General features: G+C 39.7%; 4 protein-coding genes across 4 annotated transcripts in view; 1 reads left to right on the forward strand and 3 right to left on the reverse strand.

The window, feature by feature from the left end:
- The window catches only part of itpkcb (inositol-trisphosphate 3-kinase Cb), a gene marked incomplete at its 5' end in the record, with an annotated part of 13,312 nt that extends 12,417 nt beyond the window's left edge, over positions 1–895 (reverse strand). Inside the window, one exon of the mRNA XM_079246963.1 lies at positions 1–895. This exon is cut by the window's left edge and continues 281 nt beyond it. Within this exon, the coding sequence (XP_079103089.1) occupies positions 1–895 (895 nt within the window).
- Positions 896–4,493: 3,598 nt separating this feature from the next.
- gfm1 (G elongation factor, mitochondrial 1) lies at positions 4,494–19,835 on the forward strand. The gene is made up of 18 exons (XM_079246882.1): positions 4,494–4,663; positions 4,787–4,939; positions 5,006–5,138; positions 5,653–5,857; positions 9,065–9,181; positions 9,318–9,468; positions 10,400–10,554; positions 10,704–10,788; positions 10,898–11,035; positions 11,369–11,470; positions 11,595–11,651; positions 11,735–11,872; positions 13,433–13,515; positions 16,799–16,961; positions 17,073–17,217; positions 17,527–17,687; positions 18,988–19,041; positions 19,287–19,835. The coding sequence occupies exons 1-18, from the start codon at positions 4,589–4,591 to the stop codon at positions 19,416–19,418; spliced, it is 2,247 nt and encodes a 748-aa protein (XP_079103008.1). The 5' UTR covers positions 4,494–4,588; the 3' UTR covers positions 19,419–19,835.
- On the reverse strand, positions 13,718–20,042 carry lxn (latexin). The gene is made up of 7 exons (XM_079246883.1): positions 19,885–20,042; positions 15,763–15,939; positions 15,604–15,666; positions 14,823–14,997; positions 14,483–14,619; positions 14,013–14,075; positions 13,718–13,927 (listed from the first exon to the last, which is right to left on the reverse strand). Exons 1-7 carry the CDS (start codon positions 20,014–20,016, stop codon positions 13,811–13,813), a joined length of 864 nt encoding a protein of 287 aa, XP_079103009.1. The 5' UTR covers positions 20,017–20,042; the 3' UTR covers positions 13,718–13,810.
- Positions 20,043–20,954: 912 nt separating this feature from the next.
- Positions 20,955–24,291, reverse strand: neu4 (sialidase 4; the record flags this gene model as incomplete). The annotated part of the gene is made up of 5 exons (XM_079245970.1): positions 20,955–20,966; positions 21,335–21,660; positions 21,778–22,260; positions 23,031–23,286; positions 24,091–24,291. 5 exons carry the CDS (start codon positions 24,289–24,291, stop codon positions 20,955–20,957), a joined length of 1,278 nt encoding a protein of 425 aa, XP_079102096.1.
- Positions 24,292–24,698: the final 407 nt, after the last annotated feature.

The raw sequence follows: 24,698 nt of genomic DNA on the forward strand, positions 1-24,698 counted from the left end.
TAGGACTGGGGTCTCTTGTTATGATTAGTTTCGGTATGGTCCCTGGATAACTCTGGCCTCCTGGGGGACCCTCGTGGGTCTGATTAGAGTCATTTAGGTTCTCAGGTTCAGCTGGAAAGCAGTTGGTCTGGTCACCAGCTGCTTTGGATGGACATGAAATCGTGGTACAGTCAGTTTTTGTCATTTTAACTTCAACGTAATCGCTCTTTATCGACGGGGCATCATCCAAATGTTGATCCGGGGGAAAGCTGCACAAAGTCCGTTCAGTGTCCGGGTCAGAGGTGAGAAGCGTGGTCAAACTCAGATTAGTGTCCGTGAACACCCTCAACTCAGACACAATGCGATTTTGGCTATTTCCATCCAGTGGCTGATCTTCCATGGCCCCTGTTGGGGGATACGAGGCATTGTCTTCTCGCGCGGGTCTCCGCTCCTCGCTGCCCGCACTGCTAACTTCACCACTCCGCTTCCCCAAGCCTGACGCATCGGACGGCCCAGGATTTGTCTCTCGGTTCAGGGAGAGCCTGAATGCTTCGGCATCGTCAGCTGGGCCGGATGGTGTATCAAAACAACCAGGGGCTGCTCGATGTTTCCCTGCTGACGGAACAACCTCGTCCCTGGGTAACTTTCCTACTCTGTGGCCGCGGCGTGTTGCTGGATCTGCGGCTGTGTTTCCGCCGCCTAAATCTGCCTCAGATTGGCTCGAGTCTCGCTTTCTCCTTCCCAAACACGATAAAACCTTACTTTTCATCGGATTCCTGCTCAACTGATCACGTCGTGGCTTCTTTTCGCTTCTAAATTTGCTGATACGTTGTCGATTAGCTGTCTCATCAGCTTTCCACTTGGCTCTGCTTGGGGTGGTGCTGCTGTGAGTCAGATCAGAGCGTGTTTGGCCCATCCTGCATGCCGTAGTAGTAATGGCAACACAAAACACACCCTCGGTGAGTTATTTAATAAATAAGCAACTTATATCACGATTCGCGCCACTGACAGCCAGCCATTAGTCATTGATCCATGAAGTATACAAGGAAAATCTTTAATTGCTCCACTTCTTTGGGATAGTTCAGATCTGTTGGAACAAACAGAATAAATAGTTCAGTAGCAGAATATATGAATTGCAGTGAACAGCTATGCCTACTTAGATAGATAAAAGAAGAAGAAATTGAAAACTTATTTAAAAAAAAAAACCAAAAAAAAAAACACCTGATTTATTCTTAATTTTACATTGTATGACTACAGCTGCATAGGATTGACTGGAAAGCATTGTAGGATCCTATAAGTGAAACTAGAGTGAAATGCATTTCAGGAATCATTGTAAATCAGCGTTGTACTGCCCTCCTGTGTCCTGATACAAATGAGCTTCCTTTAGAATTTTAATTGTATCTATAGTGTTTTATTAGAAAGACCTTCTTGAAGCTGCATTATTAACAATACACGGCAGTGGTTAAAACAGTCCTTTAATTTATCAAGTACATATTTTCCAATGGGGATCATTGTAAAATATTATTAGTGTTTCACGATTTGGTCAACTGATCTGTTATGAAAATGTGACAAAACTGTATGACAGACAACAAGGTTTCTTTCAGTCCAAACCCCGATGCATCCACCCTACAAGGATTGTCCTAAAAAAGCTAAAATCAACCATATTTTTATTGATCTCTGACATGTTTTTGTCGTTAAATAGTTCAAAATGCATTTTAGTTCTCTTTAATGCTCTTTCATTTTGATCTGTTTCAATCAAACTAAGGACTGTTTCAAGCACTAAGCAATAGGGGTGGGAAAATCGAATTGAACATCTTTTTTCTTGTCTTCTTGGGCATCTCAAAATCAGCAGAATGATGGTCTGGCTATTGTGTTGTTTTTCATAATTAAAATCAAGGAAAATGACGAGCAAAACCTACGTTTTATACATTTTTGTTTGTAATCTACAAAAATCAGTAATATCGAAGAATTGTGAGGATCGTAATTTAAATCAATTTGGCACCCAAAAAAGTCGGAATCGAATCGGGACAAAAGCATATTGTCACAGCCCTACTAAGCAACATTTAACACTTTCCAACAATGCTAAATAATACATATTAGTATGTCAGATTTAACTTAAGGAAGAAATAAATAGTGGCGCATATAGCTATACACATTCACAAACTACTGCCAATGGTATCTTTAATTCTATTAAAGACTAATTTCACAGCACAGCAGTGCAATTTAAGGTTATCTGCACTGGACACTCGGAAGTGAGAAGCCGTTATATCTCATCCACTCATATACACCTAACAGTTCTGTAGTCAGTCAGGATGAAAGCTCACAGAAAGGAAATGAGACAGGAAACGCAACAATGGAAATAACAGCTCATCGTGAACAACACAAAAATATACACACTGTAGTGCATTCTTGTGTAATTCTCAAAATCATTATTAATCTCATATAATGACTCACACTTAGGTTTCCAGAAGTCTTCAAGAAGTGTAACCTCACAAGTACCACTTTTTTTTGTCTAATTTGAGGAAAAAGACCTTGAATATTCAGAGTTGCAGCACATGCACACTAATGTTATGTCTCCTGCAAAAGAGTCGATCAGAAAGGATCACGGTTTAGACTGGGTTGTTCTTTAGCCATGTATTACATGTTTTGTATATAATCTTTTCTCTTGGAACTTTATCATTCATACTACAAACACTTGACTCTCCTGAATGTTCTTTCACAAGTTGTCTTGCTCATAAGATTTCCATCAAAGCAGCAGGGTGAGACACTGAAAGTCGTGTGCATGACATGGACTGAATGTACTCATGCAATCGTCCACACCTTCTAAAACAGTGACACATACTTTATGGGAAGTAGTTCATTCCAGAGCAGACTTATAAAACAGTAAAATGATCTAAGATGTCAGAACAGTACAGGGAAGTTAAATCAACCAACCAACACAACAGCAGATAAATAATTTATCATTTGTTTGTTCAATCAAGTGGACACGATGGAAAATGCAAACACTTCATTATGAGAATGTTTGATGATATATTTGTTGATATAATAAATATTAGTTTCACCACATGTTGCCTTATGAATTTAAGGTTCTCATGTGCAACCACAAATCTGATTTATAGAACTTGATCTTGTACAAAATATAGGCGTATTGTCCTTCTATCAGATTCAAACAGGCTAAATAAATAGTCCATTTTGCTTTAGTAAAACATTAAAAAGTGATGTTGAGGCATTTCCCCCCATACAAACAATTTAGCTAATCAATAACGAAACGAAAAAGATAACTATGATTTCCTTCAAATGAAGTTTATCCCAACTTACCAGACAGAGCCTCCTTATGTGTGAAGCAGCTGTTAAAATGCCGACAGCAATGTGGAGGTTTAAACTTTACAGCAGGGAGTGAGGAGGGGATGTGTTTGCGGCTTTACTGTTCAGCAAGCCAGAGTGAAATGCTGATGTGTCTAGTAACAGCATGTGGTTGAGAAAAAGAGGAAATGTTCGTGGGTAGCTCCAACACTTTCAGACTCTTTCAGGTTACTTCAAGCGACACCTTCAGTCATCCGATCAGCTTACAACGTGTCAGCGCGCTTAAAACTCAGCTGTTTTCATTAACAGAATAATTAGCGTCTTAATAAAAAAAAAAAAACAGATAAAAAACCACAACTGAATTAAGTAAATCCAAATTGTACTGGTATAGTTTAATACCATTTATGATAAAAACATAACAATGGGACAGAAAGCCACGAGAAAGGCGCATCAGTGTATTTGAAGGTGATGCCTTTTGGTGTTGCGGGAAATAATCGCTTTGCAGCTCTGAAAACCTGATTGCTGGATTTGAATTACTTATGGTTATCGCTATTATGGTGAAGGTCTATCAACTTTGAAAGTAAGATGAAAATGTAAACTCAAAAAAAGGAGTACCCGATTTTTCTTCATCTGGAATTTGTTCAGATTTATGATTATTAAAATGTTGTTTTCAGACTTTGATGAGTGTTCCTCTTTCTTTTGTGATTACTTAGACAAGTGGACCTGAAGGATAATTAAACGTTTTTAAATGTTTTTTTTTTTTTAAAGGACTTTTGGAAGATATGGCTGAAGTTATGTTTTAAAAATAAAGTACGTGGGGGTAAATCATAGATTGAACCAGATTTGTACTTAATTTGTTATTATTACTGTTCATTGTTATATAGATTTTGAAACTCTGTTCAAATTAGTTTTTAGTTGAGTTTTCAGTTTTGTTTTTTCTATTTTTTTTTTTTTTTTTTTTTTAGTTATTATGTAATTATTTACATTTTCTTTTGGTCTCGTCTGCCCCATGCGTATTCTAATCATAATTTCCAAATTAATTCTTTCAATAGTTGTTGCTTAGTTTTAAAAGGGAAACACATGTCTTTTCATGTTACCATCAGTTGTTCATTTGGTCTTTTTACTGTGTCTGAGGCTGAAGGCAAAATTTGTAATTTTGAACCTCTTGGATTTCCGTAGATGCGGAAGTTGTGTTTCACAACCAGAATGAGGGCCCCGGCGTGACATTCACCGGGGTGTTAGTTGTGTTGGGGTCGTATTGAATCAGGATTACAGCCACTTTTTACTTCACAGAGGTTTTGTCAAAATGAGGGTTCTAAAAGCAGGATTGTTTTTGGCCAAAACTCATCCTTTGGCACCAGGAAGCGTCACACTTAAAAAGGTAAAATTAATGTGTTTCTAATGACCTGTCGAGCTTTTTCTACATCAGACTTATGTCTGTCACAATCTCTAAGTAAACAAAAACGTTTGTGCATATCGATTTTCTCCTGGTCCATGTACCAAGGTGCTTCTTAACAGCTGCCGGACTTGCTCCTCCGGCGTTTTCCCCAATGAGAGGATCCGTAACATCGGGATATCTGCTCACATCGACTCGGGGAAGACCACCCTGACCGAGAGGGTACTCTATTATACCGGCAGGATAGCAGAGATCCACGAGGTAATTAATTAATTAAGCCTTGTTTGTCAGACGACGTACATGGCTGAGTTTCAAAGCTGTGTTCAGGTGAAAGGGAAGGATGGTGTCGGAGCCACGATGGACTCAATGGAGCTGGAGAGACAAAGAGGCATCACTATTCAGTCTGCCGCTACATACACCGTCTGGAAGAACCACAACATTAATATAATTGACACACCAGGTATTTAAACAGTGTGATATCTCTGTTAAAATTTTGTCCAGATGAGATAAAGTTCTTAATGCCAACAGCAACCACTGAAAACGTGTGAATCTTAATGTATCTCCCGTTCAATGAGATCTATATTTTTTAATTGAAACGGTTTTGAGGCTAACTCGATGTCAAGGGAGCCCAAATCTCCCAAATATGTGTTGGATCTGGAGACAGAAGGGAAGAAACCCTGAACTAAATGAGCTTTGGATATCATTTTTTGTTCTAATAGCTGGAAATGGTACACAGAAGATAAAAGATGTATCCATTGCTATTCCAACATAATTATAATGAGAGACAAACTCAATAACAGAACCTTAAACTGATAATAAATAGGAGCAACTTCAGTTTTCCAAGTCTCTTTGCTTTCCTGGACTCAAACGTAGTGTCTAACAGGTCAGGGAGTTTTGTTGTGTATAATGTAGAAACACAACATAATTATATATACAGTGTTATCTTTCTGATTTGATATTCATTTATTTCACAGGTCACGTGGATTTTACTATTGAGGTGGAGCGAGCACTCCGTGTGCTGGATGGGGCTGTGCTTGTCCTGTGTGCAGTGGGGGGTGTCCAGTGTCAAACCATGACCGTAAACAGACAGATGAAACGCTACAATGTACCCTTCCTCACCTTTATAAACAAGTTAGACCGAATGGGAGCAAACCCCAACCGAGCTCTGCAACAGATGAGGTATCACTTATGCACCCATATGCTTTTTAATGTTTCCTTGAGATCACTGATCCTTTTAATTGAATGATTATTGTTTGGACATTGTCTTGCCCAACAAAATGTCTGATTTAACAAAACAAATAGGTAGGACTTTTCTGTTAGTTAATTACTACGTGAGTGAATATCTTTGTGAACAAGTTTTTTTTTTTTTTTTATCCCCACTGATACAAAGAGTAGCTTCTCATTTCTTAAAAAAACATGTGGACAGACTCACCCCGAGATTTTGGAAAAGATGTTATTCTGTTAATAAGGGGCCAAACAATTGACATATGACATACATCAAGCAGAGAAAACATCTAAAGAAATTGCAGATGGCTAAAATTGGGCTAAGAACTGCCCAATGCTTTATTCAAAACTGGTAGGAAATGATGGAAAATTCATTTTTCAGGAATAAATGTGGTCATAAAAATCCTGAATGATTATGGTTGACAATCACCTAAATGTTGGGTGAAATCCAATTGAAGAAAAGCAACAGTAGAACTTGGGGTCATGTTTAATAGTGGAAGGAAGAGCTTTTCCACATGCACAATATGAAAGAAACTCAACAGATGAGTAGCTTTATTGCCTTAAGAAAACCATCAATCAGTGAGGCTAAGAGGAGGAGAATTCTTTATTTTCTGGGGCACATACAGACTGGACTCAGGATTAAGGTCATGTGATCTGATGTATCCAGATTTACCCTGTTTCAGATTGATTATGTATTAGGGTAAAATGGGAGGCAGATGAAGTGTTGCAGCCTTCATGCCCAGTCTTTTTTTCTACTCTTATTTTGAACCTACTGGAATGGGCTCAATGGAAAATGCGAATCCTTTTCTCCACGTTTACAAACTTGAATTTTTAGGACAGATTATTTTTGCCGGATGATAAAACTTGATTTAGAAATGTAAACTCTTGAAATTATTTTTAAACATTCACTTACAGCTGCAAAATCTTTATGTTTTTATATTGAGCCCATATTTTGGTGGCAGTCTTAAATAAGGGGTTGCTGCTGTTAGTCAGGTCTAGGTTCAGCAACACATGTGTTTAAAGAATGAGGGAAGCTGACTACCTGAATATACTGACTGACCTGGTTATTCCATCAATAGATTTTGTCTTCCCTAATGCCTGCGTATATTCTAAGATGGCAATGCCAGGATTCCTTGGCTTCAAATTGGGAAAGAGTGATTCAGGGAACATGAGACATCCTTTTCACACTGAGAATCTTTGGGATGTGCTGGTTAAGATTTTGTGCAATAGTTACATTTTCCCAAAAAGTTAATGCAACACTGGATGAACATAAATGTTGTGACACTGCACAAGATGATAGAATACATCCAAAATCATAGAAGTGGGTCGTAATCAAAGCTGAAGGTGGTCCAACATATATAATAAAAGAGATAAGCATACAACCTCCTTTTTCTTTAATGGTAAGGTTTGTTTAACTCCCAGGTCAAATTGGGTCCTTAAATTTGGTTCAGATCTTGTTATTACAATGAATATTGTAAAATTTAATTTCAGTATAGTTTCAAATAAAAATGTTCACAGTTTCTTTGAAAAACTTATATTCAGTATGTCCTTTTGTTTTGGTGTAAATAGTATCAAACTAAAGTTGTTTTGCACTTACACTACTCACAAAAAGTTAGGTATATTTGACTTTCAGGTGAAATTTATGGAAAATGCAATATGTTCATGCTACAGTGATATAATATAAAAGTAAGAGATTTAAGTAGAAGGATGCACTACTGATTTCCTCATCTCAAAAAATTCATTCAACACAAAAGGTAACAACAATGGTAGTTACACCACAACAAAAAATTTGAACGTCTCAATATCTCGTCATGTGCCCTTGAGCATCAATTACAGCTTGACAACGACGTCTCATGCTGTTCACAAGGCAACTTATTGCCTGCTGAGGCATGGCATCCCACTCTTCTTGAAGGGCAGCCCTCAGGTCATTGAGGTTCTGGGGTGCAGGGTTTCGAGCCTCTACACGACGGCTCAGCTGATCCCACAGGTTTTCAATGGGATTCAGGTCTGGAGAGAGTGCAGGCCATTCCATTTGAGGTACACCAGTCTCCAACAGCCGTTCCCTGATGATGCGGCCTCGATGAGCAGGAGCATTGTCGTCCATGAAGATGAAATTAGGCCTGTGCTGTTCATGTAGGGGCACAATCACTGGATTAATGATGTTATTCAGGTAGTATGGGCTTGTCACTGTACCATTCACAAAGTGTAGGTCAGTTCTGTACCAAGTGGACACCCCTGCCCACACTGTAACACCGCCACCACCAAAAGCTCGCCTGGTGACAACAGTGGCTGATGCATAGCGCTCTCCCTGACGTCTCCAACATCGTTGCCGGCCATCATTTCTGCTCAGTGTGAATCGACTTTCATCAGAGAACAGCACTGAGGCCCACTGGTTCCTCGTCCAGCGTAAATGCTCCCTGGCCCATGCAAGACGATGATGCCTGTGCCTGGTGGTGTGGTCAGGTACCCGTGCAGGTCGTCTAGCACGCAGACCACGCTGATGGAAACGGCTTCGAATGGTCTGACGTGACACTTGGGTGCCTCTCACCTCTCTTAAACGTGCCTGGAGTTGAGTGGCATTCATCATCCGGTTTCTCAGGGCAGTGTTCACAATGTAGCGGTCATCAGCACGGGATGTGGCCAAAGGATGTCCACTTCTAGGCTTTTCTGTGACTCTTCCAGTCTCTCCATATCTCTGTTGCAACCTGCTGATGACACTCTGTGACACTCCAAGCTCAGTGGCCACTTCTGTCTGAGAACGTCCTGTTTGAAGCATCGCAATGGCAAGGGACTGTTGTTCCATTGTTAGGTGTCGTCTTGGTCTCATGATGTCAAAATGTGAACAGCATGATGAGGACAACTGTTTAAACACCAGCTCTAATTGAACCAGGACATGTATTGGTCAATTCAAGGATCACACACCTGCCGTGATTTTTGCCGTTAAGCTCCTTGTTAGAGAAAAGCAACTTGTGCAAAATTTATTGAAACATTTAACAGTTGGACATGTGCATTTAAAAGCTTAGAGAAGATCACATTAAGTTCACCTGTACAGGTTTGAATGCATTTTAGGCTTGTTGTGAAATTTCACCCAAAAGCTGAATATCCCTAACTTTTTGTGAGTAGTGTATTTAATGAGTTTTTCATACTTCATTTTTTCTTTAGATCTAAACTTAACCACAACGCAGCATTTGTGAACATCCCCATTGGCCTGGAGGGGAACATGCGTGGCATCATTGACCTCATAGAAGAGCGGAGCATTTACTTTGATGGACCATTTGGGTAAAGTTTTGGTTTTTATCTGTCCTGTTGTATAAATAAATAACCTACAGAAGAATAAAAGAAAAACAAAATGAAAACGTGAAAATATCAGAAGCAGAACTAACATGAGTTTAAACTGTTTACTTCCTCCGTTTAGTCAAAACATCCGCTACGATGAGATTCCTGCCGATTTTCGAGCTGAAGCCGCAGACCGGAGGCAGGAGCTGGTGGAGTGTGCTGCCAATGCTGATGAACTCCTGGGGGAGATGTTCCTGGAGGAGATGGTTCCAACTGTAGATGACCTGAAGGTTTTTATCTTCAAAGAGAAAACTTGTCTTCAAAACTGTAAAATATACAAGATTTGAGAAACGGAACAATTCAAATATAAATGACAATATGGGCACAACTCACCTATAAAAATTTCTGATAATCTCCTGATTAATTATTTTCGGACACAGCTAATCTTTGACATTGACTATATTCCTAGAATCCAATTAATAGATGTTTTAGTCCCAACATATTCTCACATTGCATCGTTCCTTTATCTTTCTCATAAGTCCAGGTATGGTGAATATAAAACGCCTCTATAATTCCTAGTTTTTGATTGACACTACACTTGAAACTGAAGGAGCTTCCATGTTACATGTGCAACTTGCAAAAACCAGCAAGAGTCAATGAACAAACTGCAGTTTACCAGCTGGTATATTTTTACTTATGAACAACAAATGTGACATGCAGCTTGGTTGAGTAACTTGTGACAAATCTCTTCTTTTTTATGTGTTTTAATATGCAATGTATGGAGACTTTTATGTTGGAGCCCTGCTGAAGAGGAAATTCTGTCTCCAGTGGAGACAGAGTAAACTTGTTCTGTTTTTTTCTATTTCACCACATACTTTGATTCTGCAAAATGGGCTGGCAGTGGCTCAAGTGGTAGAGCTGCTTGTCTTGTGACCTGACAGTCTGCTGTTTGAGTCCTGCTCTCCTCTGAGACCGGAAAAACGCAGAAGTTTGCGTCAGGAAGGGCATCCTGTTTAAAAGATGTACCAATCACCTGTGCAGCTATTCGCTGTGGTGACCCTTTCAGAGGGACGAGCCGAAAGGGAAACAACAACTTTCATTTTGTGAAATATTTTCTGATGAAACATACCATGTTGTCCGTCTCTGACCTTCCTCATTTAAAAATCCTTCAAATGATTAAACTGAAGATAATTAGTAACTTTTAACCTTACTGTCCTCCAGGCTGCAATCCGCAGGGCCACGGTACAGCGGCTTTTCAGCCCGGTGTTGGTGGGCACGGCACTGAAGAACAGAGGCGTCCAGCCCCTATTGGACGCAGTCCTGGATTACCTGCCAAACCCCAGTGAAGTAAAAAACTACGCCATCCTAAATGATGAGTGCGTATCTGCAGCTGCTTGAAATTTGCGTGCTTAGTCTCCCTTTGAGATTACAGGAGATTTAAACACTAAGAATGAGATTCTGTTTTTACTCTTGCAAAATTGTGTAAAAAAATTATTTTTATTTTCTTTTTTGGTGTCTGTAACAGAGAGTCAACAGAAACCTCTAAGATTGAAATGGACCCTACAAGAGATGCTGAAAACCCCTATGTTGGCCTGGCCTTTAAGCTGGAGGTGGTCTTTAAAAAAAAATATTTGTTTGGTCTCTTTCTCAGTTTTTCACTACAGGAAGGTCTCAGGTTATCACACTTTGTTGTTTCTTTTGGTTTTTGCTCATTTACAGGCTGGCAGGTTTGGTCAGCTGACATATGTACGAGTCTATCAGGGCTGTCTGAAGAAAGGAGAATACATCTACAACACTCGCACAGGCAAGAGGGTCAGAGTTCAGAGGCTTGTGCGTCTCCATGCTGATCAGATGGAGGTAAGAAGCAATCTGCATATGTCAACAGAGCGTAAGAGGTTACAGTTTTCCATCTGTGGTTTGCAGTTCAGTTAGCTGATGAGCATGACTGGTCAGAATGTTAAAGTTCCTCTTTATACTTCAGTCAAGTGTGTCGATAAAAGCCACATCCCCTCTTACACCAGAGCAACATGTTTCCATCTGTCTTGCATCAAAACAAGACATCAAGCTGTTTTAATGAGCATAATGATTATTCAAATATACTATGTACAATAAAGTTCTCTTGGGTTTAGCACTTTATATTTAACACTTTATCCTCTTCTTTCTGTTGTTCATTTTTCCTTCTTTTTCAAGGATGTGGATGAAGTTTACGCAGGCGATATCTGTGCGTTGTTCGGGATAGATTGTGCCAGTGGAGATACTTTTACATCAAAGACTAGTGCTAACCTCTCAATGGTGAGTGACTTAAATGCTTTCATTTTGTAAAAGAGACGAGAACAAGCAAGAAAACTGCATTTTTATCTTATTTCAATACGTTAGCTGCATCTTTGGTTTATTTGTTTACATTTCGGTCCATCAGGAGTCCATTCACATCCCAGATCCTGTCATTTCCATGGCCATGAAGCCAGCCAACAAGGTAAAAATTGAAGTCCTACTTCTAAAATGCTGCTTTACAATCATCCCTCAATTCATTCTTATTATGCTATTGTGTTCAACCAGAATGATCTGGATAAATTCTCCAAAGGCATCAACCGTTTCACCAGAGAAGATCCCACATTTAGAGTGCATTATGACTCTGAGAGCAAGGAAACCATCATTTCAGGCATGGGCGAGCTGCATCTTGAAATCTATTCCCAGGTACATACTCATGAACTTTATATTTAAAGTGGAACTATTATGTGCATTTCAGGCTAATTTATTTTTATTTCTGAGACCAGTGGGGCTGGGATTGATCAAGTTATTGTCACAAATGACTTTATTTACTTCAGACCGACCCTCTCCGTAGGCTGTCAGATCAGCCTGTGGGCAAAACGAGTGGATTGAGACTCTTCCGCATTAAGCCCCGCCTCCCGCCACTGCACTACATCGGGAGCGCGCACCGCAACTGCTTTCGCCGTCATTGTAACGTCTCATAAACAGAAGGATTAGGCTAATATGAACTCAATAAAAAAACAAAATACAATGTCAACACATAGCATACAGCCCTACATGTTGGAACCTGAATCAGACCCTGAAAACGAAGTTAAAAAAACAGCAACTCACAGCAACGAATGCAGCAGGATGTCTCTCTTTGGTAAACTCACCAGCCATCGTTGGAAATAACTTTATCCCACGTTTTCCACCCGCCTGATGTATTTGTACATGCCCTTGTTAACCAGTAGAAGGTAACCAATCACCGAACCTTATCCCCCGGGACGTCACAAGGATTTTGAAGTAGAAAAAAACTCTCTAAAACAACGCGTTTTTCGTCGCCATGGAAACCGAACGGAGAGAGTGCTGGAACTCAAACTCAAACATGCGTTTAGGTGATAAAAAACGGTGCCGTTCACATGTCTGATGAGGATTCAACACTGTAACACTGCAGAAAGCTCAGAAAACTTGAAATACCATAATAGCACCCCTTTAAATAGATCAAAAGTTCTCTGAAAAAGATAAATATATTCATTTAGTAAATTTAGCTGCTACATAAGTCACTAGATGCCACTGAGCTCCATTTGACCTCAGCATTACAAACCTCAACCCCGAAAAGTTGGGGATTTTTCTGAAATGCAGCAAAACTTAAGTGTGTAATTTGTTGATTAATGTGAACGTTTAACAATTTCATAACAATTTTCCAGTATCATTGTAGTATAAACAAATCTAACACACTCAAAGTTGAGATGGGATGAGAAAGAGAAGTTTATATAAAAGTAACAGCATTGTGTCCTAAATTGATTTTGTCTTCATGTTCTTTTATGTAAATAATATTGTGAAAAGTCTCAGGGGTCTTGGAGGATCTTGGTGTGTAAGGCAGTTTTAATAATCTGACTTTCAAGGCCTCAGGCAGTATTGCATGATGAGCCTTTATGACACTGTTATCAGTATAATCACATTGGCTCAGGAAAACATTGGAAAAAAAAAATACCTCAGAAATGTAACATGAAACTGTATTACATGTGTTTTGGTGTCAGATGAGTCCATATTTACACTGTTTTTTAAAAGAAGAATAAGGAGAAAAGGAAAAGTCATATTCTGAATTATGAGGACGAGAAAGAAACAAAGATGTTTTCGTTCAAAGGTGTAAAATTCAATATTTGTATTAGGATGCACCAGTGTACATGACATGGATGATCTGCATATGTATGGAGGTATTGCTGATGCACAGGTATATATTAATATCAAACTTAGCTTTTTATTTGTTTTGGTTTGTTGTTTCAGAGAATGGAGAGGGAGTACAACTGTCCCTGTGTGATGGGTAAACCCAAAGTTGCCTTCCGAGAGACAATCACCAGTCCTGTATCGTAAGTCCTACTATGCTGACACACACACACACACACACATACACACACACACACACACACACACACACACACACACATATACAGACTAAGAAGTCTTTAGTCTATTAAAGCTATGGAACAATACATCAATGCATCAGACATGTTTTATTGAGTATAAACTGCTACTTTTGACTTTTTTTGTTGCAAGAATTAACAACAACTCTTGATTTAGTTTTTGTGGAGTCATCTTTAACACATGAAGATGCAATATTTGAGTATGAAATGTAGGTAAGGCAGTGTAGTAAATGCCAGGAGTTCATTTTGAGTTTGGAGCTTTTTCACAACTGTGGCAGTGAGGCAGTTGCTCCTTCTCCAGCACGTTGATGCCCTCTGCAGAAGACCAGGTGAACAGCAGCTTCCATTGGAGGATTTCCTGCAAAATGGTATTTAAATGTTTAAGTGTAAGCTGCTGTTCTCAAAGTGACAGCTTTATTAAAAGGTTTATCACAAGGGTTTACCTGGGACACCATCTCATGCAGCAGTACATTGCATTCGAACTTCAACTGGTCGTTCTCGGTGTCCTGCAGCGCACAGGGCCAAATTAGATTCAAAAGAATAAAAACAATCTGTCTTATAGATTTATTCATCAGCTGCTGTGCATCTTCTGATTATTTTGTTTGGGAAATGTGAATTGTTTGCCTTCTAATCAAATCATTTGAAATTTGTGGAGACTCTAATGTCCAGAACCTGTTTTTTTTATTGTTCAATGTTGGCAGCAGAATATGGATCATGCTATGTAAAGCAGACAAGGTCCTTGATATTAAGTCTGCATAGTGTCCTTTGTACAGAGTAAAGAATTTTCCAGTTTAATTCACCTCATTACAGACCAGGGGCTCATTCGACTTTTAAAAATCACCATTTATGTTCTTGTGCTGTTGCTAAAATCAAACAATTAATTCAGCATATAACAAAAGACGAATCAACCTACCAGCTGTTTGATGCTGGCGACCTGAGCCATGTTGTACAGAGTGTTTTCTGTGGATTCTTTGAGCATGATGAAACTGGAGGCCACAATGGCTAGGTGCCAGAAAGGTTCCATGTTGGGCTCAATGTGACCGTAGCTATCTGAAGGAAGTTAGCACAAGGTTTGCTTATGCCACATACCTGCTTCATATGTCTTCTTGTAGTGTGACTATACTGTATTGAGAACAGAAGATTACCAAATGAAGCAGTGACACTAAAATATCAAGCGGCTCAAGTTGTATGAAACTCACTCTTCTGTTTTTACTGGGGACAAAAATCTGCAGCTTTTGATTTATTGAACATACCAGGTAAATTTTGTGCCGACAGCAGGCTTTGATTATTCTTGTACTGCTGGTATAAGGCCTCTTCCTGAAGTTTTGTGTTGATAAGAAGTTCCTCACACGGGGAGGCCTGAACCTCTGCAAAGAGTGACCCCTCTCCTCGTGGAAAGAAAACCTCTGCAGAGCACTTCTGTGTTTTCTGAATGAGTTAAAGATACACTTGTTGGAAAAAGCATGACGCGTAGAAGAAAAGGCATGTTTGATGATGAAGTAAGAAATGGATGGAAGTAGACAAAGCAAAAGGCGTTGGCTAAATGTTACCGTAGCAACCACTAAGTCAAGGTTGACACACACAGTTAATAAAATGATCCGATATAAACTTGAGCCTCCATTTTTAAGCAGTCAGCTCTTGTCCACACGGCCTGGTTAGACCTGCTCACTCTAAAGAGATTTGCCAGGTGTTTTGATATTATGCTTGTCATTTACTGGGAATATTTTTTTTTTTTTAAAAGACCTGATGACCATGATGATGCTAACCTAATATTTAAAGGATGATAAAGTCACAATATGGATAAAATAATACAACAAAGCCGCCAAATACTTTTAGGGGTAGAAAAAAAAAATCACAAATAAAATCCTGAATTGTGCTGATGTTTAATGAAGTTTTAGTATTTGTCTGGAATTAAAGCAAAAAAAAAAACCTTCAGTGATTAACACGACACGACAGAAAGTTATTTCTCTGATTGTTGCGTGACCGCTCATAGTAGGATTTGAACAATAACCAGCTAAATAAAATGGGTCCTACATTGCTTATGATCTCGTGCACTGAAATCTCCAGCTGATACCGTCTTCCAGAGTTCGATACATCCTAAAAGGGAAATTAAAGATGAGCCATAGTTGCAAGTCTAAATCTTTTCTCTGTTTATGGAGACAAGAGAAAAGTCAGTGGTGAAGTTAGTCTGACCTCTGCATTTCCACTGTGGACCTGTTGCAGTCCGAACAATCTGTATGGGGAGCCATAGCGAGTGTTGAAGTAGTGTTGGACCACCTTTGCCGCCCTCTGAGCTGGGTAGTGATTGGGGTTCAGCTCGCCAGTTGCCATCATATTGTCCTCAGTGACCTCCACAGGTAATGTTGATTTCTGTGTACAAAGAGGGAGGAAGCAATGGGCATCCAGCCTTGAGAGGACTTTGACCCCCAGTTGTCAGCCAGGTGTGGCTGCTGTGACACACATTCATTCAACAAAGTAGAAAGCAGATCAAATCTTATGATAGAGACAGGAAGGATGTACATTTGTGAGAAAAAAAAGATATGCAGGGAACTAAATACATAGAACCAGATCTTGCCTATGCTGCAGAGCTGAATGATCTGCAGGCAGAACGATTTTGCTCCGTGCTCGGAGTCAGCTGCTCCTCACGTCAATGGAAACATAACTTCCCATTTCCTTCAACTGCAGAGCTCTTATGTTCCCGCCCCTTTTTAAAGAGACAGCACCAGTTCCCCCTATGTCTTCCCGACTTAAAGTCGTTTTACAGAGCGATCAGTACCAGTAAATAAAGATAATGGAACAGTGAAGTGATCCTGAAACTGCAAACTGAGTATTTAATAGTCTATTGTGAGTGAGAGTTGAATGATATCTGATATGTCACAGCTCAGAATGGAGCAGGATATTATCTTGGATCAGAGCCCAGGGTCGGCTGCGGTGTGGTGCCCCAGCAGATAACCTTTTAATCCTATAAGTGCACAGTGGGCAGGCTTGAACTCTTAACCTTCCGCTCAGTATCACAGAGCCTTGAATGCACATCATCATAAAATCCAACTAAAATTAAGATGAACATTTCTAAGAAATCGACTATCTGCTATACATGTATGATTCAATTTGCTTAGTAGTGGGTTATATGTTACTGACAGAATTACTAGAAGATGCTACAGCAGCTTTCAGCTTGAACCTGTTTCTTCTTGCTACCTGTCTCATCCTGCTTCTGTTCATTTATCTGTAGGTTCGACTTCACCCACAAAAAGCAGACTGGTGGCTCTGGGCAGTATGGTAAAGTTATTGGAGTTCTTGAACCACTTGAGCAAGAGCATTACACCAAGCTGGAGTTTGAAGATCAAACTGTTGGGACAAATGTCCCGAAGCAGTTTGTGCCAGCTGTTGAAAAGGCAAGTTCACATAGTACTTTCTGCTTGAAGAAGCTCATAAGCTGATATACAGATAAAGTTCCTCTGAGCTTCATTTCTGTCTTTGTCCACTCTGTCTTCATCTTGCCACAGGGCTTCAGAGATGCCTGTGAGAAGGGACCCCTGAGTGGACACAAGATTTCGGGAGTCAGATTCCTCTTGGAGGATGGAGGCCACCACATGGTTGACTCAAATGAGATTTCCTTCATCCGTGCAGGCGAGGGTGCTCTGAAACAAGGTGAGTGGGTGACCCTGACCTCTGATCACTTCATTTAAAGTGGCTTTCAGTATCCAAATTACTGTACAACTTAATGTAGTTTTTAAAAAAGGTTGTAATTGTTGCAATATATGGTAGAGAAAATGCAGTGCACCTAAAGTTAAAGCAGCATTTCAGACCAGTCAAACCCTCAATCCTCGAGCTGCTGAGAGCCAAACAAATGACAGTTGTGTGCATACTGTTGGGGCAGAGGCAGTCTTTGTCTCCCCATGTTTTTGTTTTTCTTGTTGTGAGTGTGTGTTAAAGCTGGTTTCATTTTTCCCTCCACAGCCATGGAGAAGGCCAACACTGTCATCCTGGAACCAATCATGTCCGTGGAAGTCGTTGCACCTCAGGAGTTCCAAGGGGTGGTAATTTCTGGAGTAAACCGTCGCCATGGTGTCATTACAGGGCAGGATGGAGCTGAGGGATACTTCACTTTGTATGCTGATGTAAGTACAGTTTGCACATTTTTTTAACTATACCATCTATCTCTTTATTGTCCATCTCTGTGTCTGTTTGCATCTGTATCTAGAACATATACACCCTAATTCCAATTACGTTGACATTGCGTAAAATGCAAATAAAACAGAATACAATGATGTGCAAATAATTTTTTGCATATATTCAGTTGAATACACTACAAAGACAAGACAATGTTCAAATTAATCAACTTTGTTTATTTGTAAATATCCACTCAGTTTGAATTTGATGTCTGTAACATCTGCTAAAAAAAACTGGTAGATGGTGTCATGATTGGGCACATGAACCAACAATTATCATCAGTTAACACAGTTTGTTGCTACATCTGCAAGTACAACTTAAGACTCTACCATACAAAGCCATAGCCATATATCAACAACACCCAGAAACTGTACTGGGCCCGAGCTCATCTGAGATGGACTGATGCAAAGTGGAAAAGTCTGTCAAGTCCACATTTCAAATTGTATTTGGAAATCATAGACACCGTGTCCCCCGGGCCAAAGCAGAAAGGGACGAACTTAATTGTTCAGAAGGCAGGATCTGTGATGGTATGGGGGTGTGTTAGTGCCCATTGCAGGGGTAACTCGCACATCTGTGAAAGCACAATTATTGCTGACAGGTACATACAGGGTTTGGAGCAACATTGTCTGCATCCAAGCATCTTTTTCACAGACGTCGCTGTTTTGTTTTTTTTAGCAAAACAAAGTCAAGCCACATTCTGCATGTGTTACAACAGAGTGGCTTCATAGTCAGTGTAGTGGCCACTACACTGGCATGCTGTAGTCCAGACCTGTCTTCCACTGAATCATGAAGCGCAAAATACTACAGTGGAGACCACATACTGTTGAGCAACTGAAGTTGTGCATCGAGCAAGAATGGAAAAGAATTCCACCTACAAATGTTCAACAATTAGTGTCCTCAGTTCCCAAACACTTAAAATGAAAGGTGATGTAGCACAGTGGTAAACATGCCCCTGCTGTTCCAGCTCTTATGAAGGTGTTGCAGGCATCAAAATCAAACTAGGTGAAAGAACAATAATGTTTATTACTTATGTTATGTATTCAATTAAATTAAGGTTTAAAATTATGTGCAAAACACTGTATTTTGTTATTATTTACATTTTACACAGCATTCCAACTTCATTGACAATGGGGTTGTATCATGATATAATATTCCTTTGCATTTTGATAAAATACTATTCCGTTCATTTATATTTATTTTCTTTATATCCATAATGTTTTCCTTATTTTCTTTAATATCTCTCAACAGATTCCACTAAATGACATGTTTGGTTATGCCACAGAACTACGCTCCTGCACTGAAGTAAGTTTAAGGTCAAACATGAAAAATATAACCTTGTATTGCAAGAACTTGTTAAATATCCCTGATTTGAGTTTTGCAATGTTTCCCCATCAGAAACTTTAATATTCTGGGACAGATATGTGTTTGATATTTACTGCTGGCACTTGCTGAAAAAGACATTACTGTTTAGTGAACTAATGATTTTAAAATACAAGGATCATTGTTTCCCCCATATTTTACTCTGTTGTTACTTTTTTTTTGTTCAGGGAAAAGGCGAGTACACCATGGAATACAGCAGATATCAGCCCTGTCTGCCAACTACGCAAGAAGATCTCATCCACAAATACCTAGAAGCAACAGGACAACTGCCTGCTAAGAAGAACAAGTGGAAGAGCTGAAAACTTTTCAGTTCATTTGGACTTCCACATCGCATGTCCCTTCATCTCCAGATGCTTTTTGCTTTTCATTGACCAGGACTCCAGAAAAAGGTTCAAATTCATGGACATTTAACTTTTCTTTCAAGCCCCCTTCCTCATATTTGACCCCAGCAGGAAACATATTTATTTAGATTTTAGTAACGTTTGTCTTCAACACTTTGGCAAGAGTTAAAAATGCGTAGTAATGTCAAGCTCATTGTTTTACTTGGGCTTATAATGGAGTTTGTACTATGTACAGAATGGTCTTGATATAATCATTGCAACAAAGATATATTCTTCTTTTAAAGTGTATCTTTTCTGTGGAGTTTATTTAAACGAAAGAAGTCATAGAAACTATATTTTGTTTCAAAGGGCCACACTGCTGAGTCGGCAATGTAGCTGATTTCAAAAAGAAGAGTGAGACCCATCATGGCATGTTTCCACTCACCTGTCCCGTGTCCTCTGCTGTCTCAGACTTAATCTTGGATTGAGCTGAAATGTCTGTTGAAGCAGCCTCAGAAGTGGAGCTCCCTCTCACCCCCACTAACACAACCAGAACTATGATGCTCCTCAAACCCATTCCTGTACGCTGTCATACACAGATGCAAGAGCAAAAGCAAAAACAGTTTCTTTTAAAGAAGGCAGGCGGAGAAATGAACCGCCTGTCAGTGTGAAATTGCACAATAACTAGGAGATAGAGGAGGGGAAGCAGAGAAGAGACTGTCCAGATCCTGCTGTTTTCTTGGCACAATGTTTGTTTTTTTTCCTTCTAACTAAACAAAACGGCTCCACTTTATCTGGTTCTGTACGTCATATCTTCTCAAGTGAGTCACTGCAGTTATGAGCCTCTATATAAGTACCATGGCAAGAAAAAAAATTAATGGTTTAGTGCTGTTATTGTGCTAAAGCAGCAGCTACTGGTGTGATAAGTCTGAGATTTTGATGAATAGCAGCTAACTTATCCGCTCTGTATTGTGTAGGGGAGCCAAAGTTTCACAGAGCTACCATTTCATGCAGTTTTGATGGTATCAAACTGCAAAGGATTAATATTGTGGTAGAAGGCTAAATTTCGCAACACAAAGAGGAGAAACAATAATATACGTTCATTATGACACTGCTCCAGGAGAATATGCACTCATGAAGAACCACCAGTTTTAAGGACCTTTGGTAATAATGAATGTCATGGTGGGATATATCTGCTGATAAGAAAGGAGGACAACATGGTCACAAGTCTGGGATTCTTTAAATATCTGATTTAATGACTTAGTTTTGCCGGGCAGTTTTCATGGAGAAATTCCTGGTAATTCTCCAGCTTCTTGTTTTCCTGTTAAAAACTTTTTTACCTGGCTGGGTAATGGTTGTTTTCATCATCAGAGAAGCAATTCATTCTATTCAGTCCATAAAATGTTTACAAAATAGGAATATGCACAATGCACTAAAGTCCAAAGTTGATTAAAAAGAGAAGAATAATAAAGAAACACCATTAGTTAGTACTTTATGCATGTGCATTCAAGTACTTTATAGGGTGTACTTTAATGACACAAATCAGGATTACGGGGAAACAGCTTAAATCCACTGAACTACTTCACAATAACTACTGGCTGGCTGTCTCTTTTTTTGCCTGTTCTTGGGGAAGTTTTACTAAGATAATTACTCTGACAAAAGAGACCTGACCATGACACCTAAATGAGTTGCACCTGACGGTTTACAGTGTACAAATATTGGATGGCACTGTCTGTCACAAGCTTAAAGCTTATTTATATTTAGGACACAGAGCATATCTCCATCAGCTTGTTCCTTTTTCTCTTCACACAATTCACCTGCTGGACAGCTGGCACGTTTTGAGCCTTATTTCTGCACCTACTTCCTGTATGTTGCCTTATGTTTTGCAGCTGTACATCCCGGGGAAGATGGTCTATCAGCTCATAAAGGGTGAAGATGCTAAAGCAGATTTCATCGTAGGCTGTTTTTGTGCCGCACTCGAACAGGCAGGCGAAGGCCACAGCCGGCGGCGCTCCGGGTGAGGGTGACAGCTCCAGGTAGGCCAGGTCAGAGTATGCACTGGGACCCTCGTAGATCACCCAGGGGCCATGCCAGCTGTCAGGATCACGAGGAAACAAGCTGAGGAACACACCCAAATCCTTCCGCGCGGTGGTCCATGTTGGATGGGAGTAAACTACCCAGGTCGGCGTTAGGAAATCTGGAGAGGCATCATGATGGGGAGGTAAAAAGCTTATGGGAGTGGAAGCCATGCTTGAGCAGGTAGATGCTGTCATGCAGTTGCTGGAGCTGTTTGGTGATAGTGATGCTACAGACCGGTTATGTGTCAACTTGTGATCACTGTTGGCTGAACAGGGTGTCCAGTGTCTGGGGTGGCATACAAGATGCTTGAAGGGATCATGAAGACTTTGATATAGATCCAACGGGGCAGGAAATCCAACAATGCTGCCATGGCAACCATTTCGAGGCTCAACCAGCCGCTGCACCAACTGCCCCTCCTGAAACACTGCTCCATCATCCAGACTGAGGGCCTGCACCCTGTATCCCAGGGGACTGCGTGCATTACAGTACAACACATTAGTACCGTCCTCTTCATCTACAGACACCATCTGACACTCCACACTCTCTGGGGTTGGGATCGCCTCTCCAAAACGCCATGTTCTCCCATGGGTGTCGCTGTGAAAGCAGAAGGCATGAGGACTGGTCAGACAGAGCTGACCGAAGCACTCTTTGCACTCAATGTGATAAGCATATGCAGGAATGAGCAGACGACCTGACTTCAGCTGGATGCCGTGGCCCGGGCCAAGAGCAAATGTGGCCCACTCTGTAAGGAAGGATGAACAAGAAAACTGACATGTTGAACTAAAACATATAAAACACAACTTCATTTTACATTTAGGTATACTTGAAATGCAGCCTTACAAAGAATAATTTTTGTGGAACAAGCTTCGTTATTGCATTTTTAAAAGAGAAATATGTCCTGACATGTCGTCTTTAGCTGGATAAATTTATCTTTGATCTGGAACTATTTTGTGCATTTCAGGCTAAGGAAACCATCATTTCAGGCATGGGCGAGCTGCATATTGAAATCTATTCCCAGGTACATACTCATGAACTTTATATTTAAAGTGGAACTATTATGTGCACTTCAGGGTAATTTATTTTTATTTCTGAGCCCAGAAGGGCTGGGATTGATCGAGTTATTGTCACAAATCACTTTATTTACTTCCGACCGACCCTCTCCGTAGGCTGATGTATTTGTACATGCCCTAGTTAACCAGTAGAAGGTAACCAATCACCGAACCTTATCCCCCGGGACGTCACAAGGATTTCCAAGGAGAAAAAACTCTGAAACAACGCGTTTTTCGTCGCCATGGAAACCGAACGGAGAGAGTGCTGGAACTCAAACTCAAACATGATTTAGGTGATAAAAAACGGTGCCGTTCACATGTCTGATGAGGATTCAACACTGTAACACTGTAGAAAGCTCAGAAAACTTGAAATACCATAATAGGACCCCTTTAAGACTGATAATGATCTACTTTTCACTTTTAAAATACTCAAACATTCGTGATTAACAGATAATAGTCTGACCTTTAATAGTATCTCCAATGACCCTCTTGGTGAGGTCAGTGACTGGGCTCCAGGTGTTCCCACCGTCAGTGCTGGAGATGTAGCAGAGTCGAGTCACATTCTTCCCCGTCACCAGCTGGTAAGACTCTGATGTGTGTCCAAGAACAGCAATGAAGAACAGGAAGAGTGTACCTGTGAAGTCATCGTACACTGGACATGGATTCATTGACCGGTGACCTGGCAGTAAGGCAGTGCCCAAAACAGAAATGTCTTCCCACTGAAACAAGAGGCAGACAGAGTAGATGGTAGTGGAACAAAGACAGCAGATAAAAAAAATAAAATCATTACTGAAAATTAATTTCTGACTATTTGAAAAAACAATTCAATTCCTTTTTTTTCTTTTTAGTTATTTTTCTTTAACAGTCAACTGATGTTAATCATCTAATTTTACATGTTCATCCATTTTTCACCACTTTAGTGCTCATGACATAAGATCACAGCATTTAAACACATTTAAATAATTTCATCATAGTTATTTAGTTGATTCAATCCCTGCTCGTCTTCCAAAACACTGTGTCTTCAATTTGATGCTGCAGTAATACACTTGTTGGCCACTTTTTCCCTTCATACCAAATGCAGTATTAGGATTATTTTTATTTCAGTTTTTTGCTTATTTATTGACACTGCAGTATATTCAGAAGAGTTTCTTAGAGCAACAACAGAAACTGTTATGATTGTTTAATAAATAATTTAATAATTGTTTTTATCAGTTTACATCTCTGAACAATATAGTACCAATATATTACTTGTTTTTGTTTAAAACATATTTTTATTACAGAGAAAATGTATAAATGTTGTTGTGACACACTGCACAAAAACTTTGCATCATTACTCTGAAACAGACCTTTGCTACCAAACATTGATTCTTTTTATTTTTATTTTTTTATCTGTTTGAGTATTTTAAAAGGAGTAACTTAAAAAGGAGGATGTTTGATTCTCATTTAGTGGTAACTCATTTGTTTTTTCAGAACTTGTTTCTACTTGTGAAATGTCGTTTAATTCAAAATAACAATTTGCTGACCTCCACATAATTCCTGTAGAAAGTGCCTTTCCTCATGACAAGCAGGTGAGCCTGAGAGTCAGACGGGCTCAGTCTCTCTTCACAGAAAGCCAGAAAGGATCTGAAGCGGGACAAGTACAGCAAAGCTGGGACTCTGTATGTCACTCCATTGGCCTCCTTGTGGAATAGCACAGATCTTGCTGGGAAATAGGGTGAACTCATGCTCTCGGGTATATGGATATCTTCAAGCAAATCTAAATATTCTGAGAAGGAGAATTAAAATGAGTTTTACTGGACAAAATGTATCCAACCTCTTAATGACTTACTACAGCCTGTCTACAGCCCAAATGTTTGCCCTATACAAATTAAATGTCACGTTAAAAAGAGGAATATCAGATGATTAGTGCTAACAAAGATAATGTAACACATTGGTTAATATGAATTTAGTTTGCCAGCTCAACCATCACACTTTTGTCTGCTTTCTGCATCATTCAGCCTATCATTCATTACACTGATCTGAGCAATAGAAGGAATCAAATTTTAGTGACTGAAAAAAATGGTACTTACTTCATATCCTAGAGATTACAAGAGTTAAACCAGGTATGAAAATTAAAGAAGACAAATCATCC

Source organism: Telmatherina bonti, assembly GCF_933228915.1.
Source record: "Telmatherina bonti genome assembly, chromosome: 9".
Classification (NCBI taxonomy): domain Eukaryota; kingdom Metazoa; phylum Chordata; class Actinopteri; order Atheriniformes; family Telmatherinidae; genus Telmatherina; species Telmatherina bonti.

Coding starts and splice junctions, on each gene's coding strand:
- gfm1 (XM_079246882.1), top strand. CDS start 4,589: ATGAGGGTTCTAAAAGCAGGATTGTTTTTGGCCAAAACTCATCCTTTG. Junction 5,858..9,064: donor CGAGCTCTGCAACAGATGAG/GTATCACTTATG, acceptor TTTTTTCTTTAG/ATCTAAACTTAACCACAACG. Junction 11,036..11,368: donor TCCATGCTGATCAGATGGAG/GTAAGAAGCAAT, acceptor TTCTTTTTCAAG/GATGTGGATGAAGTTTACGC.
- lxn (XM_079246883.1), bottom strand. CDS start 20,016: ATGGGTTTGAGGAGCATCATAGTTCTGGTTGTGTTAGTGGGGGTGAGA. Junction 14,620..14,822: donor GTCGGCACAAAATTTACCTG/GTATGTTCAATA, acceptor AACTTCCTTCAG/ATAGCTACGGTCACATTGAG. Junction 13,928..14,012: donor TGCATGAGATGGTGTCCCAG/GTAAACCCTTGT, acceptor ACCATTTTGCAG/GAAATCCTCCAATGGAAGCT.